Here is a 19,996-nt window from a genome sequence, read left to right on the forward strand (position 1 = left end):
GCCGCCAACCCGAAAGCGCCAATTCTTTCCGGACAACTCCACTGCTCACCCTTGAGGCTTGCACTGCAGCAACGCGCGACTTGTCCGTGTCAATTGCTCGGTATGCTGCTGTTGGCGATTATTGTATCTGCGAGCAAAGGCTAATTCAACTGCACAGATTACCAGCAAAATGCCGCTCCAACCCGCAGCGTAAGCCATCGCATCGCACCGCACAACCCCATTCAATCGAAGGTTATACGTACTGAACCGCTCCAGATCATTGTACCGTCGCTGCTTGAAACTCTCCCTTGACTGGGCTGTGCACAGGCACATCTGGCGAGGCCAGGCCGTGTACATCAGATCGCTATTTGACGCCAACCGGGAGGTGCGAGACCCTCGACAGCAGAAGGTGTGTACCGTGACGAACATGCATGAACGACCTGAGACTAAGGTGGACAGCTATTGCTACGAGAGACGGAGAAGTTGCTGGAGACATGGAAGCACCCCGATCCTTATAAGGCACCCACTGCGCCCGGAGGTATGAGCGAGCGACCTTATCAAGGCATGGAAAACAGAGCATCATGGTCTAACAACGGCTCTAGGATCCAAATACGAAAGAAACCTTGCACCGCGCGATCTGCCATGTGAGTTTGCGTTCACTGGGACATTCTATGAAGATTTTATTTGCATTTGCTAACTATGGTCGCGTTGCAGATGCTGCGGCACCCGGCGAACATTGAATATATCTTCGAATGCTTTGATAATTATACCACGGAGTAGCTAGTACTATGCAAAAATAGAATTTCAATTACAAATCGCTCACTGAATCACTTGCAAGGTATTCTGTTCACGTAAATTTCTAAATGCGAATAGTCAAACACTGTCCACGATCAGGGTGCCATCGAAGGCAAGAATCGAAGCAATAGGACCAGTGACATACGTTGAAAACAAAAGTAAAGTGAAGGCTTAAGAATTTGTATTCTAGTGCTAATCTGAACGAATCGTATATCGACCCGAATGAATACCTTCGCAAGCTGCCAGTAGAGACCATGCCCGTAGACATAATGTACAACCATTTAAAAAATCAAAAGAGCCATGAATGTGCCCAGTCCATAACCCCATTACCTCATCAATAATTGAACCAAACCGCGCCGAAACGAAAAACAAGAAACAAGAAACCAGAAAACAAGAAAACCGTTTACAATTCCTGAGACCCCTTCCCGCTCTTGGGGGTCTTCTTGGGGAGCAAGTCTGGAAACAAAAGTTAGAACGCGTTGATTTTTTTTTCTTGTAGCGCCGAAAAGGAAATACATACTCTGGTGAATGTTGGGGAGGACACCACCTTGGGCGATGGTGACGTGGCCCAAAAGCTTGTTCAATTCCTCATCGTTACGGATGGCGAGCTGGAGATGACGAGGGATGATACGAGTCTTCTTGTTGTCACGAGCGGCGTTTCCAGCCAACTCGAGAATTTCGGCAGCAAGGTATTCAAGGACAGCAGCCAAGTAGACGGGGGCACCTGGTTCAGTTAGCGAGGATGTATGACGCGTGAAACAGAAAACAAACTTACCAGCACCAACACGCTGGGCGTAGTTACCCTTGCGGAGAAGACGGTGAACACGACCGACGGGGAAAGCAAGACCCGCCTTGGAAGAACGGCTGTGACAGAAAAAGTCAGTATTTGGGACAGAAGACGCGACATATATCAAACAAAACACGTACGATTGAGCGTTCTTGCTGCCGCTGGCCTTGCCGCCGGATTTGCCTCCAGTCATTTTGAATGTGTTATTATTGTTGTTGAGATTGAACTCGAAAGAGGTGGAATACGGGACACGAGACGTGTGTTTGTGCGGTGAATAGAGCGTGGAGGATAAGAAAATGTAGAAGAGAGCAGGGCGTGCAGGTGCCGGAGACGACGAGGACTTTATAAGAGGGTGACGTTGGCGGGCTCCCAGATCACGCTCTCGCTTAGATAAGACGGCCAATCATCAAACGCGTCAACGCGTAGCTCGGATCAAAGCAAGGCAGCCCCGCCAGCCAATCACCGCCCGCGCTGCCCGCCCCGAACCGGCCAAGCGCCGTACCGTACGGCTGTTACCGGGCGTGACGGCGGGGCACGCCGCTGCGCGCACTGCGCCAGGCCCTGATCATACGGATCATACGGCGCCGTGACGGTATCGAAATTCCGGCTCTGAAGGCCACACCGGATCACCCGTTCTTTTGCGGCGCCAGTATAAGAGCGCGCCCTCCCCCAACTTCCTCTCGAGCCGAACTCTCCTCTGCATTTCCATCTCTACGACGCCTCGCTCTCCTGCTCTGCTCATCGCACATCACTCCCATCCTTCCCACTTTTTAATTCACACCTCCCTCCAATTTCCAAAATGCCTCCGAAAGCCGCTGAGAAGAAGCCCAGCACTGGTGGCAAGGCCCCAGCTGGCAAGGCTCCTGCTGAGAAGAAGGAGGCCGGCAAGAAGACTGCCACTGCTGCCTCTGGCGAGAAGAAGAAGCGCGGCAAGACCCGCAAGGAGACCTACTCTTCCTACATCTACAAGGGTGAGCCGATCCCAAACAACGCGTTCGCGATCCATCAACAACACCAAAACTGACGCGTCTTTTGCCATCTAGTCCTCAAGCAGGTCCACCCCGACACTGGTATCTCTACTCGTGCCATGTCCATTCTCAACTCCTTCGTCAACGGTATGTCTTTTGATCCATTGTTGGTCGCGTGCGACATCAGCTAATTTCTCCATCAAGATATCTTCGAGCGCGTTGCCACCGAGGCCTCCAAGCTTGCTTCATATAACAAGAAATCCACCATCTCTTCCCGAGAGATCCAGACTTCGTATGTTTCCACTTTGGCGCATCTTGGCGGTCCATCATTTTTCCCTCCGCAACTAACAGCGCTTTCTACAGAGTCCGTTTGATCCTCCCTGGTGAATTGGCCAAGCACGCCGTTTCGGAAGGTACAAAGGCTGTTACCAAGTACTCCTCTTCCGCCAAATAAACGTCTCGTTGCTGCTTGTTTAGTGTCTTTTGGTTGTTTTTCATTCCTGTTCTCTTGTTTTTTATTATTTTATTGCTGCTTCGCGCTCTGGCAAATTGGAGGCGGCGGGTTACTGGGTGTTCGCGGGTTTCTAATGTGTCATGGGATGGTCTGATTTTTTTATTTCTCGTTTCCTGAATACCTTGGGCCGAAATGATTTTACGGTAGCGACTCCAGGTCGCGAAAGGGGTGTAACATAACGCTGAGAATCTGGGGTTTGTTTGAACAATCCCACCCTTACTACTAGATCTTGAAATCAAGCTTTAGTGCATTCAATCAATACTTCTACATACTTTCCGTCTTTTACTCTGGTATTCGATTTATTCGACTTGATTGCATTTGTGACGCCAACTACTCTTCGAGCTCGCTGTCGAGCGCTTCAACCTCATCGAGTGCCCCTTCTCTTTCAGTCGTCGTCATCGGCACAGTCTCTGAGTTAACAATATGAACAATTGCTTTCCCGTTCTTCCCGAGCGCTGAGAGCCGCCGTTTCCAGTCAAGCCAGTCATCTTCATCTCTGATCAGAAATCCAACAAGCATGCTGGGGTCCATATCGTCAATATGGAGTCGCCGAAGCCGACGCGTATGGCAGCTATCAAGTTCCTCTTGCGTGTAACGGTATGCTTCATCTTTGCCCTTGTACGGCAGCGCGGGGCGGGTATGGTGAGGATCGAGGTAGAAGAAATGCGAATTTTGAACGCCAACGAAGTAATGTGATGCCGAGGGACGGCCACTGTTATGCGCAAAATTGTTGTTAGCTAGTTGGCATATTCATACTTGCAGGTACGTGGGGGGGGGACTGACCCTGCAATTCCTAGGGACTGCGGCAGTTTGAGTAATGATGTCAGTCCCGTTCGATATACGGGAGTTACACGGTCGATTCCTAGTCTTGTTCCGATGAGGATCAGCGTAGGGCGCATTATTCGGTTGTTGTTGCTGCTGCTGCTGCTACAGGCCACTGCTTTGAATTTGTCCTCATGGACATCGGAGCTGTCGCTCGTCACGTAGACGTTCATGCCCGCGTCTTTGTATTCGTCGGATAGCGCCCTGTCGCAGTTACAATAAGTCATACTTTCAATATTATCAGGCGGGGGACTGCAGGGTACATACTGTATGCATGAGGCCGTGGCGGACGGTCCAAACCACTCTCCGGGATGCTTCCCGCAGAACAGCGCTCCATGTCGGACAAAGCGATGGATTGAAAACGGCGCCGCGGGATCATCTGCGAATAACGAGAGTAACTTGGCTTCGTCCGTCCGATTATTGTTTCGATGCCAATCTAGTGATGGATAGGATAGTAGTTAGTTGATATTCATTAATCCGACATTCATTCAAAGGGCGTCAAGCACACCTCGGCCAAGCATCGATATGGCTAGAGCATTGGCTAAAAGACTCTGGCCGGAGCGTATCATGCAGCCCCAGCCAGTGTCGGAGGTGAATCCTTCTGTGAGCTGGCTTCGTAGGCGGACACTGAGCGTCATGGCCTGCGCGGCATTCACATCTTCCGACTTCGCGATGGGCGGGAAGTTGGATCTGTACGTCATCCAGATCCTGGACTCGAAGTCGTCCAGGAAGGCTTGGGGCCAGCCCAGGTCCTTTGACTGGACGTTTTCTTCTGCTCCGTCTTCTTCCTGTGAGTTATCCTTGTTGCTTGTAGCTGTTGTCGCACTGTCATCGTTGCTGTTGCTGTTGCTGCTGTTGCTGCCTGTGGGGTATTCTGGCGTCACGTATTCCCTACCCAAACACCATATTCGTGAGCCTGGGCCTTGTTCGTTCTTAGGCTCGGCATCCCAGAAGTACTGTATCATGCGTTTGTAGCGACTTATGTCAATATTATTCATGTTTGCGGTGAGTTGGTGGATTCATGAGGAGTGACGTGGGGAGTGGATGCGGAGAGGTTGAAATGTCCCCCATAAACAACATATAAATATATATATATATATATATTTATACACATACGCATACACACACGTATACCGTTTCTATCTGCGAGGCATGCTGCACATCACTTGACGACAATGACCACCAGATGACCAGGCCATGTCAACTTGATTGAGATATAAATTAAGACTACATATCATTTTAGAAGCGCAACACGTACATATCCGGCATATCGACCAGCATAGCATCAGACGTACACCATCTCGCCCTGCCACGGCACAATCAGATGGCCACGCACCACGAGAATAGGAATACTCAACAACAGAATGAATCTACTGCACAAATCACTACGTGTAGAAGAAAAAGCAATACAAACATCCGCAGCAGTGCCCGCATGGCGAGGTATCAACACCGTAGGGCGTAGGACGTACTTGGCGGAATCGCGGTCGGGCGGCTTAACGCCACTTCCCGATTCTTTCACGTGCGCGACTTCCATGCCCAACCCAACGACCTCAAGCCAAATACCCCGAGCGACATCCTGTTCGTCTTCCCAACAACGCACAGTGCAGACGGAAATCGAGTAAGTTAGATACTGAATGAACACGCCCAAGCCCGAGTGCTGACAGAGGCCATAGTCAGCCAGTAACAAGCGACGTCTGAAAATTCAGAGATCAGAGCAAGCAAGCCAGTATGTCTGGCCATGAGGCAACTCATGAGGCTGCCTCCAACCAGACCGAGAACATCTTCTTCTTCACCGATCCGTACGGCACCCAGCCGCACCATGTACCCGTAGCCGACAATGTTAGCGAACTGGACAGCAGCGAGGATGAGGTTATCTTCAGCGGAAGGCAGCAAAAGAAACCTCACAATGCTCGCCCGCAAGCCGCGCCTACAAATACAACTTCAACTATGATTACAACTGCAGCCACAGCGCCAGTGGTCGTGACGGTCTTGGACGACGATATACAGTTTCTCCCGCAGCAAACAACCACAGATAAACCAGCAGAGTCCGAGTGGAAGGCGATATTAGATCCACAGGATGCCCAAGACTCGTTCATCAGCCTGTCGACGACCAAACGGACTAGAAACAGACGGAAGAACAAGAACAAACAGCACTCTACGCTGAACGACGAAAATGCCATTTTCGCCGATTACGTACGAAACGTAACCCGACAAGATAGATCCTCCGACCCGTCCAGCGACGATGAGTTACCCAGGTTCGGGCTTGGGCTGTCAAGCAAAGACAAGGACAAATTTCGCGCATTGTCGACTCTTGACACGGTTGACGAGAGTGAGGTGCTGGCCAGTAAAGATTTCGCTCATGATATCTCTGATGATGACGACGACGACGACAATTCTGATGACTCCGATGATTCTTCTTCGCTTGAAGAGCTGCTATCACGCGTTCGCCGAGGGGCATCGTTTATGATGATGGATGAAAGTTGGGCTTCGTCGAATGATTTATCCGCAGAAATGCTGGATGATGTCGATTTCGACATCGTAGACATGCAACAGGATGGACCCCTAAACAAGAAGAAAAAGAAGAAAGGAAGGAAGCCGATCGATTTCGGACTGAGCGATAGCGACCTCGAGCTTCAGCTAGAAGACGCCTGGGAGAAGGACCGGAACAAAAAGAAAGCAAAGAAGAGAGAGAGGGAACAACTTCGCGCAGAGGGCTTACTCGGGAAAAAGCACAAGAAATCTGATCGAAGATCCAAGGATCTAGCATTTGGCATTGATGAGATGAAGGTTGAGCTGAAGAAATTCCTTCAGTCACAGTCAGAATGGTGCCGTTTTCTATCTTCTCTTCTACTCATTCTAGACATCTACTAACAAATCGAACAGTCTCGACCTACCACCCATGAAGAAGCACCACAGAAGAGTGGTACACGAACTAGCCAATGCTCTGACGCTCAAGTCCCAGTCCAGGGGTAAAGGATCTGCGAGATTCCCAGTTCTATACAAAACAGCGCGGACGCCCAACTTCAATGGAAAACACAGCGTGCAGCTGGATAAAATACTAGCCCAACCACGATTCAACCAGCGCCAAAGCGGCCGCATGACCTCCAAGCCCAAGTTCCGAGAACAAGAGCCCAAGAACAACAATAACCGTCGGCGTTCTAACATGGCGGCATCCTATCTCGAGGGCGAGGTTGTTGGAGCCTCTGCGCCTGAAATCGGAGCTAACAACAAGGGCAGGGCGATGCTGGAGAAGATGGGATGGAGCACAGGAACAGCACTGGGTGCCCTCAATAACAAAGGTATTCTGCAACCTGTGGCTCAGGTGGTGAAGAACACACGTGCTGGCTTGGGCTAGAATCTGAGCAAGACCATCATGCATTTCCAGGCGCCTTTGTATTTCTTTCGAACAACATTAGAGTAAGATAGACGACTTAGACGAGACCATTGACAACAATCAAGACTTATTTCTTAGACTTTGCCTTCTTCTTTTGTTTTGACTGTGTCATTAGAACTGCTTGAGCATGCCCGGTTTCTCGTAAATGCGAGAACAGCTGTGTCCGCGAGGTAAATACCGTGTAGCAGTGCGCACATTCGTTCTGGTTTGCTTGCTTTGCTTGCGCTGCTAGTTTCTTAGCTCTCTTTTGCTTGGCTTTTCCCAGCTTTGGTTTGGTTCCTTCGTCGTCGTTGACGGGTTTGTCCTCTCGATCGATGTAATCTTGATCCTCTGCTTCTGAGGCGGATGGAGATGGAGATGGAGATCGCGATGTAGAAGCTGCTTCGACCGGGACATTATCATGACTAGGACTTTTGTCGTCGTCGTCGTCGTCATCTGTAACTGACCGTGTCTCTGCAACAACAGCAGGCTCATCAACAACAGACGTAGGCATCTCTTTCTCCTCCTGGTCCAGCCTCTGCCCCGTCTCCGACTCATCGACGAGATTGAGCTCATCATCTTCAATCAGCATTTCCTTACGGAGCTGCTTGACAGCCTTAATATGCTTCTTGCTGCGTTCATGCGCCTCAAACTGCTTGCCACTCTTGAAAGTCTTGTTGCAAACCACGCACTCAAAATGCTCTACCTCCGACTCCGAACTGCTAAAAAACGCCTCGTCTCCCTCCTGATGCCACTCGTCCGTTCCTATCTCTGCTGCTGTCCGAGCCCATTCTGGTATCACATGATCCTGCATCTTCGCCTGGTTCGCAGCGCGAGATCGCGCCGCCTGCGCAGCGGCAGATTCGCGAAGTTTACTCTGCCTTTCAGCCTCGGTCTGGATATTGACTTTGTATCGCGGATCACGTTTTTTGACGAATGCCACCAACGAGCGAACGGCGTCGTTGTACTCCCGAATTCCGTCCTCTCTCATCTTCTTGTTCTCCTTCTCCATGAGCCTGCGCACGCGACGATCCGGCGCTTCGCTGTACTTGTACTTATCTTTCCAGGAAAAGGACTTTCTCGTTGAGAAACTTGTCCAGACAGCGTAAAAGGGGCGCACGACATCGTCGAAGGAATCCTCCTTGCTACCAAAACTCGGATAGTCAACCGGAGGAGCAGAGCTATCATCCCATCGCGCCGCTACCCCTTCATCCTGTGCGATCTGATCAAAGACGTCCCTGAGCCCGCCGTAGAAGCCGTTCGGAGAGTCGGAGAATTCCATATTATGAGGGTTGAAGTTCAATACTAGCGACAGTATGTTGGCGGCTGTCATTCGATACCCACCCGGAGTAGCAGTTTGCTGCTGTCCTCCTCCTCCTTGAACTGGCCCATCGTCGGAGATTTCTGCATATTGATGCGTGTCGTACCATGCTCGTTCTTGAGGATCGGAAAGGACCTCGTATGCGCATTGGATCTCGGTGAATAGTTTCGTTGCGGCTTCTACTTTGCCATAGTTTCGGTCGGGATGCAGTTCCAAGGCTTTTCTGCGGTAGGCTTTTTTGATACTGCGTGGCAAGGAAAGAAAAAGTATTAGCCATATTCTACGAGTATGTATGCAAAGCTAGATAGATGATGGTTGGGAGTAACTTACTCTTCGTCCGAGGCATCGCGTTCCACCCCGAGAAGCTCGTAGTAGTCAGCTCGGCGGTCGTCACCCCCGGCATCGTCTTTATTCGCGCCTGTGGACTGGCTCTGGCCCATGGTGAAGGGGTATAGGAATCTGCTGTCGTGGCTGAGGCTTCGAGCCCCTCGAGAAAAACAGTGTAAATACTTTTTGTGGGGTGAACTTTTAGTCTTCTTATCTTATCGGCGCGTAACCAATCCATCTTATTCCTTATTTGCCTCCGACTGCTAGCACACACACTCTCAGACTTAATGTTTATATATATATACATACACCAGCACAATGCGCGGTGGCAGTAACTTGGTCGACCTCCCCGACGAAATCCTACACCTGATATTGTTATACATCGACCCGCCGACCCCATGCGTGGCTCTCGAGCGCACCTCCCGCCGATTTCGCAACGTCACAAACGAGCCCTTGCTATGGCGGCATTATTGCAAAGTCGCATTCCGCTACTGGGACAGCAGACATGAGATTGACGCAAAACTAAAACAGCCGCCCTCGGCCGTGGGCTGGAAGCAGTTGTTTGCCCAAAGGTGTGCCACCGACAGAGAGACCACGCGCGTCTTGGATGATATACTCTCGAACCGCGTCGGGCGTATCAGAAAAGCACAGGATATTTTGGATCGGGGATATGATGTGAAGGATACGTTGATGAGGCATTCGATTGCTAGTTTGGACTTGGATGATTGGCTAGCTAGAAGGTGTGTACAGACACAACTCATTAGCAATATACATGCGGACTATGCCTGATGGACATTCTGTGCCAGATACTTCAGCAATCAGATACTAGGCTGCCTCCGACGAAGCATAGCTATAGCTGAGTGGGCTAAATTGAGGGATGGTGAGGCTGTATCACTGGAACGTGCCTTGGGAGCTTTTGATCTCTTTGTTCCCCAGTGCGAGATAAACTCTCTAGAGGAGGTATCTCTCTCTCTGTCTTTTTCTCTCTCCACTATCTATAATCTATGCTTATGCTTATGCTTATTTTGATGGTACAACAGATTAGTGACATGCTCAACGCTATAGTTGGGAATCTATCGCACGAGAACCCGCACATCGTAGATTCAACGCCGCGCCAGAAGGCGCTCATCATCGCATCTTACCTGCTCGCAAATAACTATACGGGGATTCAGACTGGCAGGGAGTATCATAGCATTGAGCACAGCTTTCTTGGACTGGCTCTTCGTGATCCGGATCATAACTCGTTACCTCTGATATCGGCGGCAATCTTTTGCTATGTGGCGCAAAGATTTGGTCTCAACGCACAGCCGTGCGGGTTTCCATTTCACGTACACGCCATTGTTTTACCTCCTGCAGGGCTTGACATGGATGGTAATGAGTTGACCGACGAGGGCGATGGCGCGCCGATGTACATGGATCCATTTCGATCTGAGAACGAAGTTCCCGTGGCCGACTTACAGCGCCAATTGAACCTTTTTGGAGGACCAACGGCAAATCACTCCTCGTTTCTGGGACAATCATCAACATCAGACATTGTAATGCGATGTGGCAGGAACATATGGAATTCGTTACAAACTCAACAACAGCACGCTGTGGATTTCGCGGCCGAAACCCTGGACACTGACAGTGCTAGATATGCGGGCATCTGGGCATTGATGTTGAGCACACCGCAGATCTGGTTAATGCAGATCAGACGATATTTGCCGTTGTTTATGGAACTTTTCTTCAAGGAGTTCCCATGGGATATCTCTCTGGTCGAGCAGTACATTCAAACCATGTTTCAGGGGACGGTCGAGTATGAAAATGTGGCAGAGGGTCTGCGTGTTACGCGCACCGTCGACGAGATGCCGAAACAGGTGCGCAGGCGCAAAGCCGAGCACAAAAACGTCAAGTACCGCGTGGGAGAAGTCTTCCATCATCGACGATATAACTACCGGGCAATAATCACGGGGTGGGACTCGGAATGCGGAGCGGGAGAGGAATGGATGAGGAGGATGGGCGTCGACCAGCTCCAGGCTGGAAGGAAGCAGAGTTTCTACCACGCGCTGTTAGTTGATTCTTGGGTCCGTCGAGATAGAGACCGTGTACTGATTTGACGTGACTGTAGTGTCGAGGACCGCAGTGTGCGATACGTTGCGGAGGAGAGCATTGAGATCATCCGGCCGAGCATGTCGGAGCTGCCGAGTCAGCTGTTGGCGATTGCTGGGCTGCACTTCAAGCGATGGAGCGAGGAGGAGCGGCGGTTTGTGAGCAACGTGCGCGACGAATACCCGGACGACTGAAACAGGCCACTCGGCGGATGTATGCAATCGTAATAAACACAATAAGCATCAGGATCATGCCAGTATACGGAGTAGACGTCAGCTAATGCCAGACTGGAAGTAGCTCATGCGACTCGGCACGGCCAATAATCCGGATGCCTGAGACTGAAGGCCTCCAGAATCAGTCGCACCACCCGGAAAGAAGCGTCCACACGCAGGGGAGGCAGCCAATCCGCGGGCCGCCAGTTTCTCCACCAGACCCCATCGCGCGTTTCTCCTTTTCTGCAGAGACTTGCAATTGCCAGTATTAAACCCTCCAGCTTGCTCACGGCCTCGACTCTCTCCCATCTCGCACACTCTCGCATGCGCTCCAGCCAACTCGCATCTTCGCAATGTACGTTCCTTGTGCAATCCGCCTCAGCCTAGCCTTTAAACCAAATCAAGACTAATCCCTCGATAGGAATAGCACGCTCTTTGCGCCGACTCCAGAGACCTACTGGGGCCACTTTGAGGAAGCTTCAAAGTACAATGTCCATCTCAACGTGTTCGAAAGGCTGTGGGTGGCCTGGTATGCCTACATGCAGAACGACGTCCTCGCCACCGGTATCATGTCGTTCGTGATGCACGAGGTGGTGTATTTCGGCCGATCTCTTCCATGGATCATTATCGATAGTCTGGGGTTGTTCAGAAAGTACAAGATCCAAACTGTAAGCCACCAGCCACTCCATTCCACCGAGTCAATTGCTGATTCTCTTGCCTGTAGAACAAAGTTCCCTCGGCCAAGGAACAATGGGATTGCGCCAAGCTTGTGCTCTTGAGTCACTTTACCGTCGAGCTCCCTCAGATTTGGTAAACTAATCCCTCTTTTCTTTTAATCTTCATATATATACATATAAGTATACTTATGCGACTACAGGTTGTTCCACCCCATGGCTCAATATTTCGGCCTCTCTACCACCGTTCCTTTCCCATCCCTCTGGACAATGGCATACCAGATCGCTATCTTCTTCGTTTTGGAGGACGCCTGGCACTACTTCTCTCACCGCGCTTTCCACTGGGGACCACTGTACAAACACGTCCATAAGATTCACCACCAATACTCCGCTCCTTTCGGCTTGGCTGCAGAATACGCCTCTCCGATCGAAGTCATGGCCCTTGGATTCGGTACCGTCGGTTGCCCAATCGTCTGGTGCGCCTATACTGGGGACCTGCACATTTTGACCATGTACATCTGGATTGTTTTGCGATTGTCCCAGGCCATTGACGCTCACAGCGGCTATGAGTTCCCATGGAGTCTGCACCATTTCTTGCCATTCTGGGCTGGCGCTCACCACCACGACATTCACCATGAGAAATTTGTTGGAAACTACTCCAGCAGCTTCCGCTGGTGGGACTACGTGCTCGACACCGAGTACACTCCCGAGTCAGTGAAACGGTGGCGCGAGAAGAAGTTGGAGAAGGCCCAAAAGAAGGCCAACTAGTGTTTTTGAATATGGGTGAGATGCTGAACATTCGGATTCCATGTTTGTAAGATGGGATTAAATGCCGGCTTTTGACGCTGTCTTATGAATGAATGGCAAAAATTATATTTCAGTTCACCCCCGTTACCTTTGATACATAATTTTAATGTCTGTTTTTGTGTGTGTATACGGAGTACGTGCTCGGTCCTTGGGCATCATGATTTTATCTTTGAATTATCAAGTTATATAGACTTATGAAAATAATATAACAATTACAAAAAATAATCACATCTATACTGGTAAGTTGTAACTACCGAGTCCTCTACCTAGGTAGCCCTTATAAAACAACGAGAATACAAAAATTGTCCTCCTTAACGCCACAAATGCACCGCAAAACTCCAAGTGTATAACAAATGGTCGAAAATAGATATCACTTTTCTGGAGCATCGGGCAGACGTTCAATAGTATATTTCCCCCGAGCAACGTTCATGATAGGAACACCAGGAATTTTACTACAAAACAACAATAGTGAGCATAATGTTCATAAATAACAAAGAGAGAGAGAGATCTTACCGAATCCGTCTTTTCAAGTCCCGATCATTCGTCGCAACAATATAGATCCGGTGCTTGATGACCCGGTCCACCAAACAATCATCCGCATAAGTACCGCGATGATCGCATTTTATCCGCTCAAAGCGAGGATCCTTCGCGATGCGCAGAGCCAGTCGGTATTTTTGACCGAGCTTTTCCAATTCGGCCAGCACACAGTCCGTGATGACTGGGATGCACTTGGCGTAGAGACAGTCCATCATGGTGGGAATTACTTCTAGTTTGTGTTGTACGCTGTGAGAGAGGAAGTTGGTGTCGACCAGGACGGAGTAGGGTGGTGTCAAGGCTGTGTTGTATTGGAAGAAAAGAGAGGAGGAAACTTGAGGTCTGTACAGCAGTCTGTTAGCGTTTTTCTTTTTCGATGCGGGACATGTTTCTTGAGAACTCACATCTCTCGAACCACATTATCTTCCTTTTTGGTGTCTTTCTGCGCGTCTTGAGGTTTTCTATACGACACTGGTTAGTCGAGGACGATATTGGAGAAAAACGTGAACATGAACACTGACAATCGGCTGTCCCTCAAGGTGATGGCACGCTTGACTTGGGCGAACTTGCGGACCTTCTTCTTGACACCCATGTTGGATGGTTATGCAGTGAGAAGATGGGGATATAGAGAATATGCCTGAGCGACGTTGAAAGAATTGAAGTGCTCAAAATCTTATCTGACCCTTGGACTATCGATAAAATTCGGCGTACTGAAATTACAGCGCTGTTTTGGCATTCTGTCCAATAAGCAGCTCCAAAAACACCCCCACCTTCCGGATATCCAGCTCGTCGGTACAAAACCGCGTATTGGCTCGTATTGATTCTCCGCGACTCTTTCCGTTAATTTTTTGCCATCGACAAAGACGAAGAAAACCGCGTGAGACGGAGATTCCAAGATGCGCCTAACTTAGCTTCCTCTCAAATGCATTTGTGAGGGAATTGCTGTATCGAAATGGGTATTTCGCACATGACACGGCATCTTTCCTCGCTCTCAGAGTCGATTCTCCTGGGAAAAAGCCATATCCAGTCAGCCCAGGCAGTACGATCTGCGGTAATCGATGGACCAGGCCTCGTGTACCATGTGTACTCAATCCTGCTGGCACAGGCCAGCACGCACATCAGCCAGATCGAACGGCAACCAAGCTGTGACGAAGTCAGCGTGGCCGTGATGACTTATCTCGTGCTATTGCAGATATCCGGTGTGAATATGTATGTTGGATACTCGACGCCTTGAAGAAAAAAAAGTATATACACATTATACACCGTTTAAAGTAACATGACTAGCTCCAAGATCTATTTCGACGGTGCCCTTCCTCTGCATAAACGGGAGACCAGGCTATCGAGATTGGAAATCTCCAGGAAACAGCTGGAGACATTCTGTTTAACCCAGCGGGATGGTTTCAGATTGTCGTCCATTGAACGTCGGCCAGAAACAATGCATCCTAGAAGACTCTTGGGCAGTCATAACTCTGCTGTGAAGCGTGCCAAACTGCCGGGGAACCCGTTCATGGTGTCCGCTGTGACTGAAGATCTGAAGTCAAGATGGACAGCGGCAGAAATCAAGTCAACTCTACCGAGAAGACTGGCAAGCTTATACGAGAGGAATGTCGATGATCGCCTCTCAGATCTTACCGAGATCGTCCCGGGAGAAGCTGATATGTTTTGCGCTTCCTTGGCGGCTCAGAAACCCGGCACGGCCATACTCACGAGTGACTCTGATCTGCTTGTTTTTGAGCTCGGCCCTGATAGCTCTGTTATTCTTTTTGATACCATCTATTCCGAGAATTGGGACGACGAAGACCCGACACAGTCTATGATCAAAGCCATGCGGTTTTGCCCAGCCTCAATCTCAGATCGACTGGGCATACCTGCTCTATCCTACCTCGCTCATGAGATGGAACTCAGTCCTCGCTCAACCCTCGTCGAGCTCGTGCGCCGTGCAAAGGACGCCTCTCAGTCAAATCAAAAGACGCCGGCGTATATCTCGTTCCTGAAAGAATACGACCTAACAAACTTCCAATACAACCCGTCAAAGAGCCGCCTACTACAGAATTATGACACACGAATCTCCGAGTTGTTAGCGCAATGCTTCTGGAGCGACGAATTCCAGGACCAAACAGGCACCCCTCGGATTTATCTTCCGTTTCTGGTGGAAGATCATTCTCGAAGATGCGCTTGGACTGATGGCGCTCGGATCAGGAGACTTGCTTATTCTCTGATTAACATGAACAGTTTTCTCACAGAGAAGTATCCGACTATTAATGAGTGCGTGCGACGAGGGAGGAGATTCTGCTTTGACGACGTGGCTTGTTACAGTGAGCAAGAAGAAATTGAAGCAGAAGCGACCCGTCTTATAGACGGACTCGAATTCGTGCAGAACGTGGAAAACTCGCCGCTTCTTTTTTGGCGATTGTTTGCATTATATGAGGTCCGCACGGATTGGTTTATGAGCCAAAAGACCCAAAACATCCCTCCTCAGGATTACCGCGATGGGCTGAAGGCATTCCTTGGCATTGACAGCAGCAGCCGTAATAAGATTGGCGTTATTGACTGGGACAATGTGCACGCCCTCGCCCAGTTACAGGCAGTTTTGTATTCGCTGCGTATGGTTTTCCAGGTTACTCGGGATTTGGAGCTTGGGGATGGACCGGTCAAGAAACTTCGAGGTCTTTTGGCAGGGCTTCCTCCTCTTCATGTTCTGACGAGGTCGTTTCATGAAGTGAGGCGGGAATTTCATGGTGATTTCTCATCGGAATCGGCAGCTTAAGGAGTACTACTACTTTTGGCTCGTCTTTGGTTTCAATTGGTCGAGTCTGCTGGTAGAAAGTTATAGTACGTTGTAGACTTCGCCACCCAAACAGGGAATGCTTATTGTAATATATAATATAATGAGAGAAAAAAGCATATATATATATATTTTTTAACGAGACGACCGAAGGAATCCAACAATCCCTCGGCAATATCCCATCAATTCCGATAGGCGTCTAGCCTCACTTTCCTGCTCCTTTTTCCAGGCTAGAAGAGAAGTGCGCAAAACACTGCTTACATCTGCATCTGCATCTTCGCCATCGCCAGAGATAAGATCACTGTGAACTCTCAAAAAGACTGCCATCCATGCATTCACGAGCTCAAAATCTTTCTTCACGCGAAGTCTTTCTGCCAATGCGTCAACAAAGCTTACTAGCTCGCAGTATCCGCCCGGTAGGAGTTGCACGTTTAGAGAGCGTATTTCTAGGTCTGTCTTGCCCGGGGAGAGTGATTTGAAATAGTCGATGAAAGGTGTAAATGTATTGTTCCTTGCGCCCGACTCCAATAGTTTGCTGACGGGCGAGTCTGGCTGTGATAAACTCGAAAGGCTCTTGGAGAATGGAATTGGGGCACCAGTCTCCTTCGGATCTTCAAATCCGCGAATAGGATTCGACAACTGGTTATCCTGCAAAGAGGGTAGGAAAAAGGGTGCTTTCTCAGGAGCTTTGGGAGGCTCCTTGGGTTTGTTGCGTGCCTGTTTGTTGTTGTAAAATTAGCATAAGATAATCTCCAGTAGCAAGGAGAGGTAAGTTTTGACTTACCCTGACAGTGTCTAGGTTGATCAGAGTCTGCCAAGAAGCTCGTGGAACAATACTCAAAGTCATCATGTCTTGATCAAGCTGCTCAAAAGAAGTAACAGGCTTTTCTTGACCTTCTTCGTCTGCTTCCTGTGCAAAGGCGGCATCAACCATGCCGGATGCTAATTCAACGGAAGCAACAGAAGTCGTGTTTGATTCCAGTGAGCTCTCGTCAATGTGATTAGGTCGGAAGTTGGAGAAGAGGCTCTTGTTGTTCCAGATATGTACACCAACTTCATCCGCATGCGCAGTGGCAAGGTATTCACCGGTTCCTGAAAACGCAAGAGCCGTGCATGTAGTCGGCACTCGGAAGATATCGACCAAATGGCCCGTTGGCAAGTCCCAGACTCTAATGATAGAGTCCATAGACGCCGCTATAATCCATCTACCATCGTTAGAAAAGACAAAGTCGTTAATCTGTCCACGGCACCCCCAGAGCTCTCGGACGACTTTCTTCGTCTCTAGGTCCACCACGCGAATAGACAGATCATCGCAGCTCAGGGCTGCGAGTTCATTGATGGTACTGAAGCGCAGCCCAGTGATGGCAGTCATAGGCGCCCAATCTAGCTCGGCGAGTAGATTTCCAGAATTGAAGTCCCAGAACTAAGTATATCAGTATTGATTGAGTTCCAAGGGGGAGAGTATGCTGCATACCTTCAATTTCCCGTCTAGTCCACAACTCACAACATTCCGATTCAAGTTATCTATTGCAAGACCGGTAACAGCTTTGGTGTGTCCTGACGATGCAACACCAATGGCAGACTTGTTGCCTTTGGCTGGCAGTGGTGGAAACTGTTGTCTACGCAAGCCAGATTGTAGGTTATACATATCGATTTTACCGCCCGACGAGCCTACCAAGGCAAACGTACCGCAGGTTGATATTGCGACAGTCTGTCAGAACTTAGCATTCGCTTTAATTAGAAAGATGAGTGATAAAAGACATACCTTTACTTCTGTCCCATCGCTTGTCTCGAGCGCCCAACGACCGGCCTTCTTCTTTCCCCAATACCAAGTCCGCGCGTACTTGTCGCCTCGATGCGCTGTAATAACGCTTTCCCATCCATTTTCGCCTTGCGAATTCTTCTTGAAATCTCTCGAGTTTGTCCAGACTTGTTGGCTGCTGGCTCCCATTCCTGGATCACGATTGAGCGAACAGGCAATTGAAGTGATCTCGGGGGCTTTTAGCTCTTCAGCGGCTTCAGCTGCGCTTGACAAGCCTTTCTTCTTGGCCATGGCCTTGACTTTTCCCTGTGATAGCTCAACGTTTTGGCTATCCTTGCGCAAACTAAAAGCCCAGAAAGAGCGGTCTCTGGATGCGCTCAGAAGCCACTTCCCAATAGCGTCGCTACCGTCGGAAGATGAAGGTAGGAATTTAAGCGAAGAGATCGCCGCAGCGTGACCACCCCTGCTATGCAACGGTCTCGGAATTGGCGAGAATGGTGACTCATCAAAAATCCATGTCTTCAAAGCGTTGTCCCTCCCTGACGACACCAGGACTGGCTGGCCGTCTAGGAACTCTATCTTATTAACACCGCTGTCAGAACTCTCAGCAGACATATCATGTGCGCCTCTGAGCACGCCGGTTTTTTTGCCTCCGTTGTTGAGATCCCACAATGTTACATCGCCACTGTATATTGTCGCAGTGGCCATGACGCCCGCCTCCCTACCCTCGTTGCCGGCACCTAACCCATCGGTCCGAAAAGAAATTGAGGTGATAGGGTTCGACTTGGATGTTGATGCATTCAAGGACAGCAGTATTTCATCCGAGTCGACGTTGCGAATGACGACCGTCCCGTTCCTATAAGCAATGGCAATGAGTGACAGAGCAGGGGTGGCTTCCATCGCGGTGATCGCAACTTCCTCCGTCGCTGGGGGTAGAAATCGGTGCAGAAGCTTGCCACTGCCGATATTCCAGAGCTCGACAGTCCCATCATATCGTCCAACAAAAATCTTGTTCAAATAGGTGGGCATGGTACAAACATGACCCGTGAACACCGGTAGGTCGGAAGCTCCGCGAGATATCTCCGGGACCAGTGTTGTATAATGCTCATACGACGTGGTCTTCCATACTTGTAGACTCCTCTCGCAGCAACCTATGATCCAGGACCCAAAGACTAGCAGACGAATGATCGGGCCAGTGGCTTGAGGTGCGGCTTCTAAGGCGGCAATCTTCTTTCCTCGCTGGAACACCCACACTCCAGATTCTTCCCCGGGCCGCTGCCCTCCCCAAGCTGCGAAGACATAGTTTTTCCAGGCGCATGTGGCTGTGATAATTGCCGGCGTTCGAGGTTGGCTGGCGAATACCAAATGTAATCCTCGTCGAAGGTCATAGGTCTGCAGCACTCTTCCCACGGATGTCGTGATTTGATATGTCGATTTTCCTAGGCGCACCGAGGTAAACGGAACTGCGGTTGGTGACACTAAACCAAGGGTCTTGAGCAAGAGTCAGTCTTCGTGCTATATTCATGGCCAATCCAGGCAAGCACCTACCCGGAAATGAGAAAAGATCCGCGACTGCGAGTCGTCCTTCTGTCTAGCCAGCAACTGCGGCTGCACGATCCTCTGGCGTTTCGCCGAGGGAAGATCAAAGTCTTCTCCAGTAATAGAAGGCATCGTGACAAGCCAGTTGGGCGCTTCCAGTCCAGTCCAGTCCAGTCCTGCAGGTTTCGGAGAGAGTTCTGCCACTGCGGAGAGCAAAAAAAAATATTTGGTAATAAAAAAGTCCGTAGTTCAGTACTGTACCGGTCACAGGCAGTAACAGCCGTAATTTACGCCTGTGCTGGGAGTTATCCGCCAATGAGAGACAGTATCTAGAAGCCCCACCTACTCTCAGAGCTCCATCCTCCAATTAGAACACGTCCATCGAGAAACTTCTGGCAGGGTAATCCGCGTATTACGGCGTACAATACAGCGTAAGCTGGTGGCATTTCAAGCGGCGGCTCGACAATCATTCTACTTGGCTGTTTGTGATTTCTCCTTGTTGGAAACTCAATCTAGCCTGCAGCTGGGATGGCCGACATCACGGGACCTGACGAGTCTGCGCACGCGGTGAGATCATGGAGCTTTACCGCCACAGCGCTCTCCTCCTATCGGAGCTCGAGGCTGGCTGGCGGAGAGGGGCTTGATTGTTATCGATTGCTGTCTGCATGGGCTAAAATGCAGTTCTTCCGGTGTGATTCGCAGTGCCAAT

The 19,996-nt window shown here is 49.8% G+C and overlaps 10 protein-coding genes across 10 annotated transcripts; 5 read left to right on the plus strand and 5 right to left on the minus strand.

The window, feature by feature from the left end:
- Positions 1–169: 169 nt before the first annotated feature.
- Positions 170–719, plus strand: UA08_02104 (hypothetical protein; the record flags this gene model as incomplete). The annotated part of the gene is made up of 5 exons (XM_020261841.1): positions 170–189; positions 256–388; positions 439–517; positions 582–623; positions 694–719. 5 exons carry the CDS (start codon positions 170–172, stop codon positions 717–719), a joined length of 300 nt encoding a protein of 99 aa, XP_020122956.1.
- Positions 720–1,177: 458 nt separating this feature from the next.
- On the minus strand, positions 1,178–1,754 carry UA08_02105 (Histone H2A; the record flags this gene model as incomplete). Its single annotated transcript, XM_020261842.1, has 4 exons — positions 1,178–1,230; positions 1,295–1,498; positions 1,550–1,638; positions 1,702–1,754. 4 exons carry the CDS (start codon positions 1,752–1,754, stop codon positions 1,178–1,180), a joined length of 399 nt encoding a protein of 132 aa, XP_020122957.1.
- Positions 1,755–2,360: 606 nt separating this feature from the next.
- UA08_02106 (Histone H2B) lies at positions 2,361–2,983 on the plus strand (the record flags this gene model as incomplete). The annotated part of the gene is made up of 4 exons (XM_020261843.1): positions 2,361–2,532; positions 2,605–2,676; positions 2,734–2,821; positions 2,893–2,983. 4 exons carry the CDS (start codon positions 2,361–2,363, stop codon positions 2,981–2,983), a joined length of 423 nt encoding a protein of 140 aa, XP_020122954.1.
- Positions 2,984–3,373: 390 nt separating this feature from the next.
- Positions 3,374–4,863, minus strand: UA08_02107 (putative cysteine protease atg4; the record flags this gene model as incomplete). Its single annotated transcript, XM_020261844.1, has 4 exons — positions 3,374–3,755; positions 3,827–4,069; positions 4,133–4,301; positions 4,374–4,863. 4 exons carry the CDS (start codon positions 4,861–4,863, stop codon positions 3,374–3,376), a joined length of 1,284 nt encoding a protein of 427 aa, XP_020122955.1.
- Positions 4,864–5,229: 366 nt separating this feature from the next.
- Positions 5,230–7,220, plus strand: UA08_02108 (hypothetical protein; the record flags this gene model as incomplete). The annotated part of the gene is made up of 3 exons (XM_020261845.1): positions 5,230–5,483; positions 5,572–6,681; positions 6,749–7,220. 3 exons carry the CDS (start codon positions 5,230–5,232, stop codon positions 7,218–7,220), a joined length of 1,836 nt encoding a protein of 611 aa, XP_020122952.1.
- Positions 7,221–7,333: 113 nt separating this feature from the next.
- Positions 7,334–8,999, minus strand: UA08_02109 (hypothetical protein; the record flags this gene model as incomplete). The annotated part of the gene is made up of 3 exons (XM_020261847.1): positions 7,334–7,416; positions 7,455–8,803; positions 8,890–8,999. The coding sequence occupies 3 exons, from the start codon at positions 8,997–8,999 to the stop codon at positions 7,334–7,336; spliced, it is 1,542 nt and encodes a 513-aa protein (XP_020122953.1).
- Positions 9,000–9,204: 205 nt separating this feature from the next.
- On the plus strand, positions 9,205–12,628 carry UA08_02110 (hypothetical protein; the record flags this gene model as incomplete). Its single annotated transcript, XM_020261848.1, has 8 exons — positions 9,205–9,626; positions 9,693–9,846; positions 9,927–10,933; positions 10,994–11,132; positions 11,468–11,541; positions 11,608–11,854; positions 11,911–11,996; positions 12,064–12,628. 8 exons carry the CDS (start codon positions 9,205–9,207, stop codon positions 12,626–12,628), a joined length of 2,694 nt encoding a protein of 897 aa, XP_020123452.1.
- Positions 12,629–13,037: 409 nt separating this feature from the next.
- Positions 13,038–13,793, minus strand: UA08_02111 (rRNA-processing protein FCF1-like protein; the record flags this gene model as incomplete). The annotated part of the gene is made up of 4 exons (XM_020261849.1): positions 13,038–13,119; positions 13,181–13,543; positions 13,606–13,662; positions 13,723–13,793. The coding sequence occupies 4 exons, from the start codon at positions 13,791–13,793 to the stop codon at positions 13,038–13,040; spliced, it is 573 nt and encodes a 190-aa protein (XP_020123461.1).
- Positions 13,794–14,153: 360 nt separating this feature from the next.
- On the plus strand, positions 14,154–15,968 carry UA08_02112 (hypothetical protein; the record flags this gene model as incomplete). The annotated part of the gene is made up of 2 exons (XM_020261850.1): positions 14,154–14,410; positions 14,474–15,968. 2 exons carry the CDS (start codon positions 14,154–14,156, stop codon positions 15,966–15,968), a joined length of 1,752 nt encoding a protein of 583 aa, XP_020123464.1.
- A 153-nt stretch (positions 15,969–16,121) lies between these two features.
- On the minus strand, positions 16,122–19,419 carry UA08_02113 (hypothetical protein; the record flags this gene model as incomplete). Its single annotated transcript, XM_020261851.1, has 5 exons — positions 16,122–16,703; positions 16,771–17,409; positions 17,461–17,697; positions 17,752–19,239; positions 19,297–19,419. 5 exons carry the CDS (start codon positions 19,417–19,419, stop codon positions 16,122–16,124), a joined length of 3,069 nt encoding a protein of 1,022 aa, XP_020123463.1.
- Positions 19,420–19,996: the final 577 nt, after the last annotated feature.

The sequence above is a fragment of the Talaromyces atroroseus genome (genome assembly GCF_001907595.1).
Source record: "Talaromyces atroroseus strain IBT 11181 chromosome Unknown scaffold_1, whole genome shotgun sequence".
NCBI classification, from domain to species: Eukaryota; Fungi; Ascomycota; class Eurotiomycetes; order Eurotiales; family Trichocomaceae; genus Talaromyces; species Talaromyces atroroseus.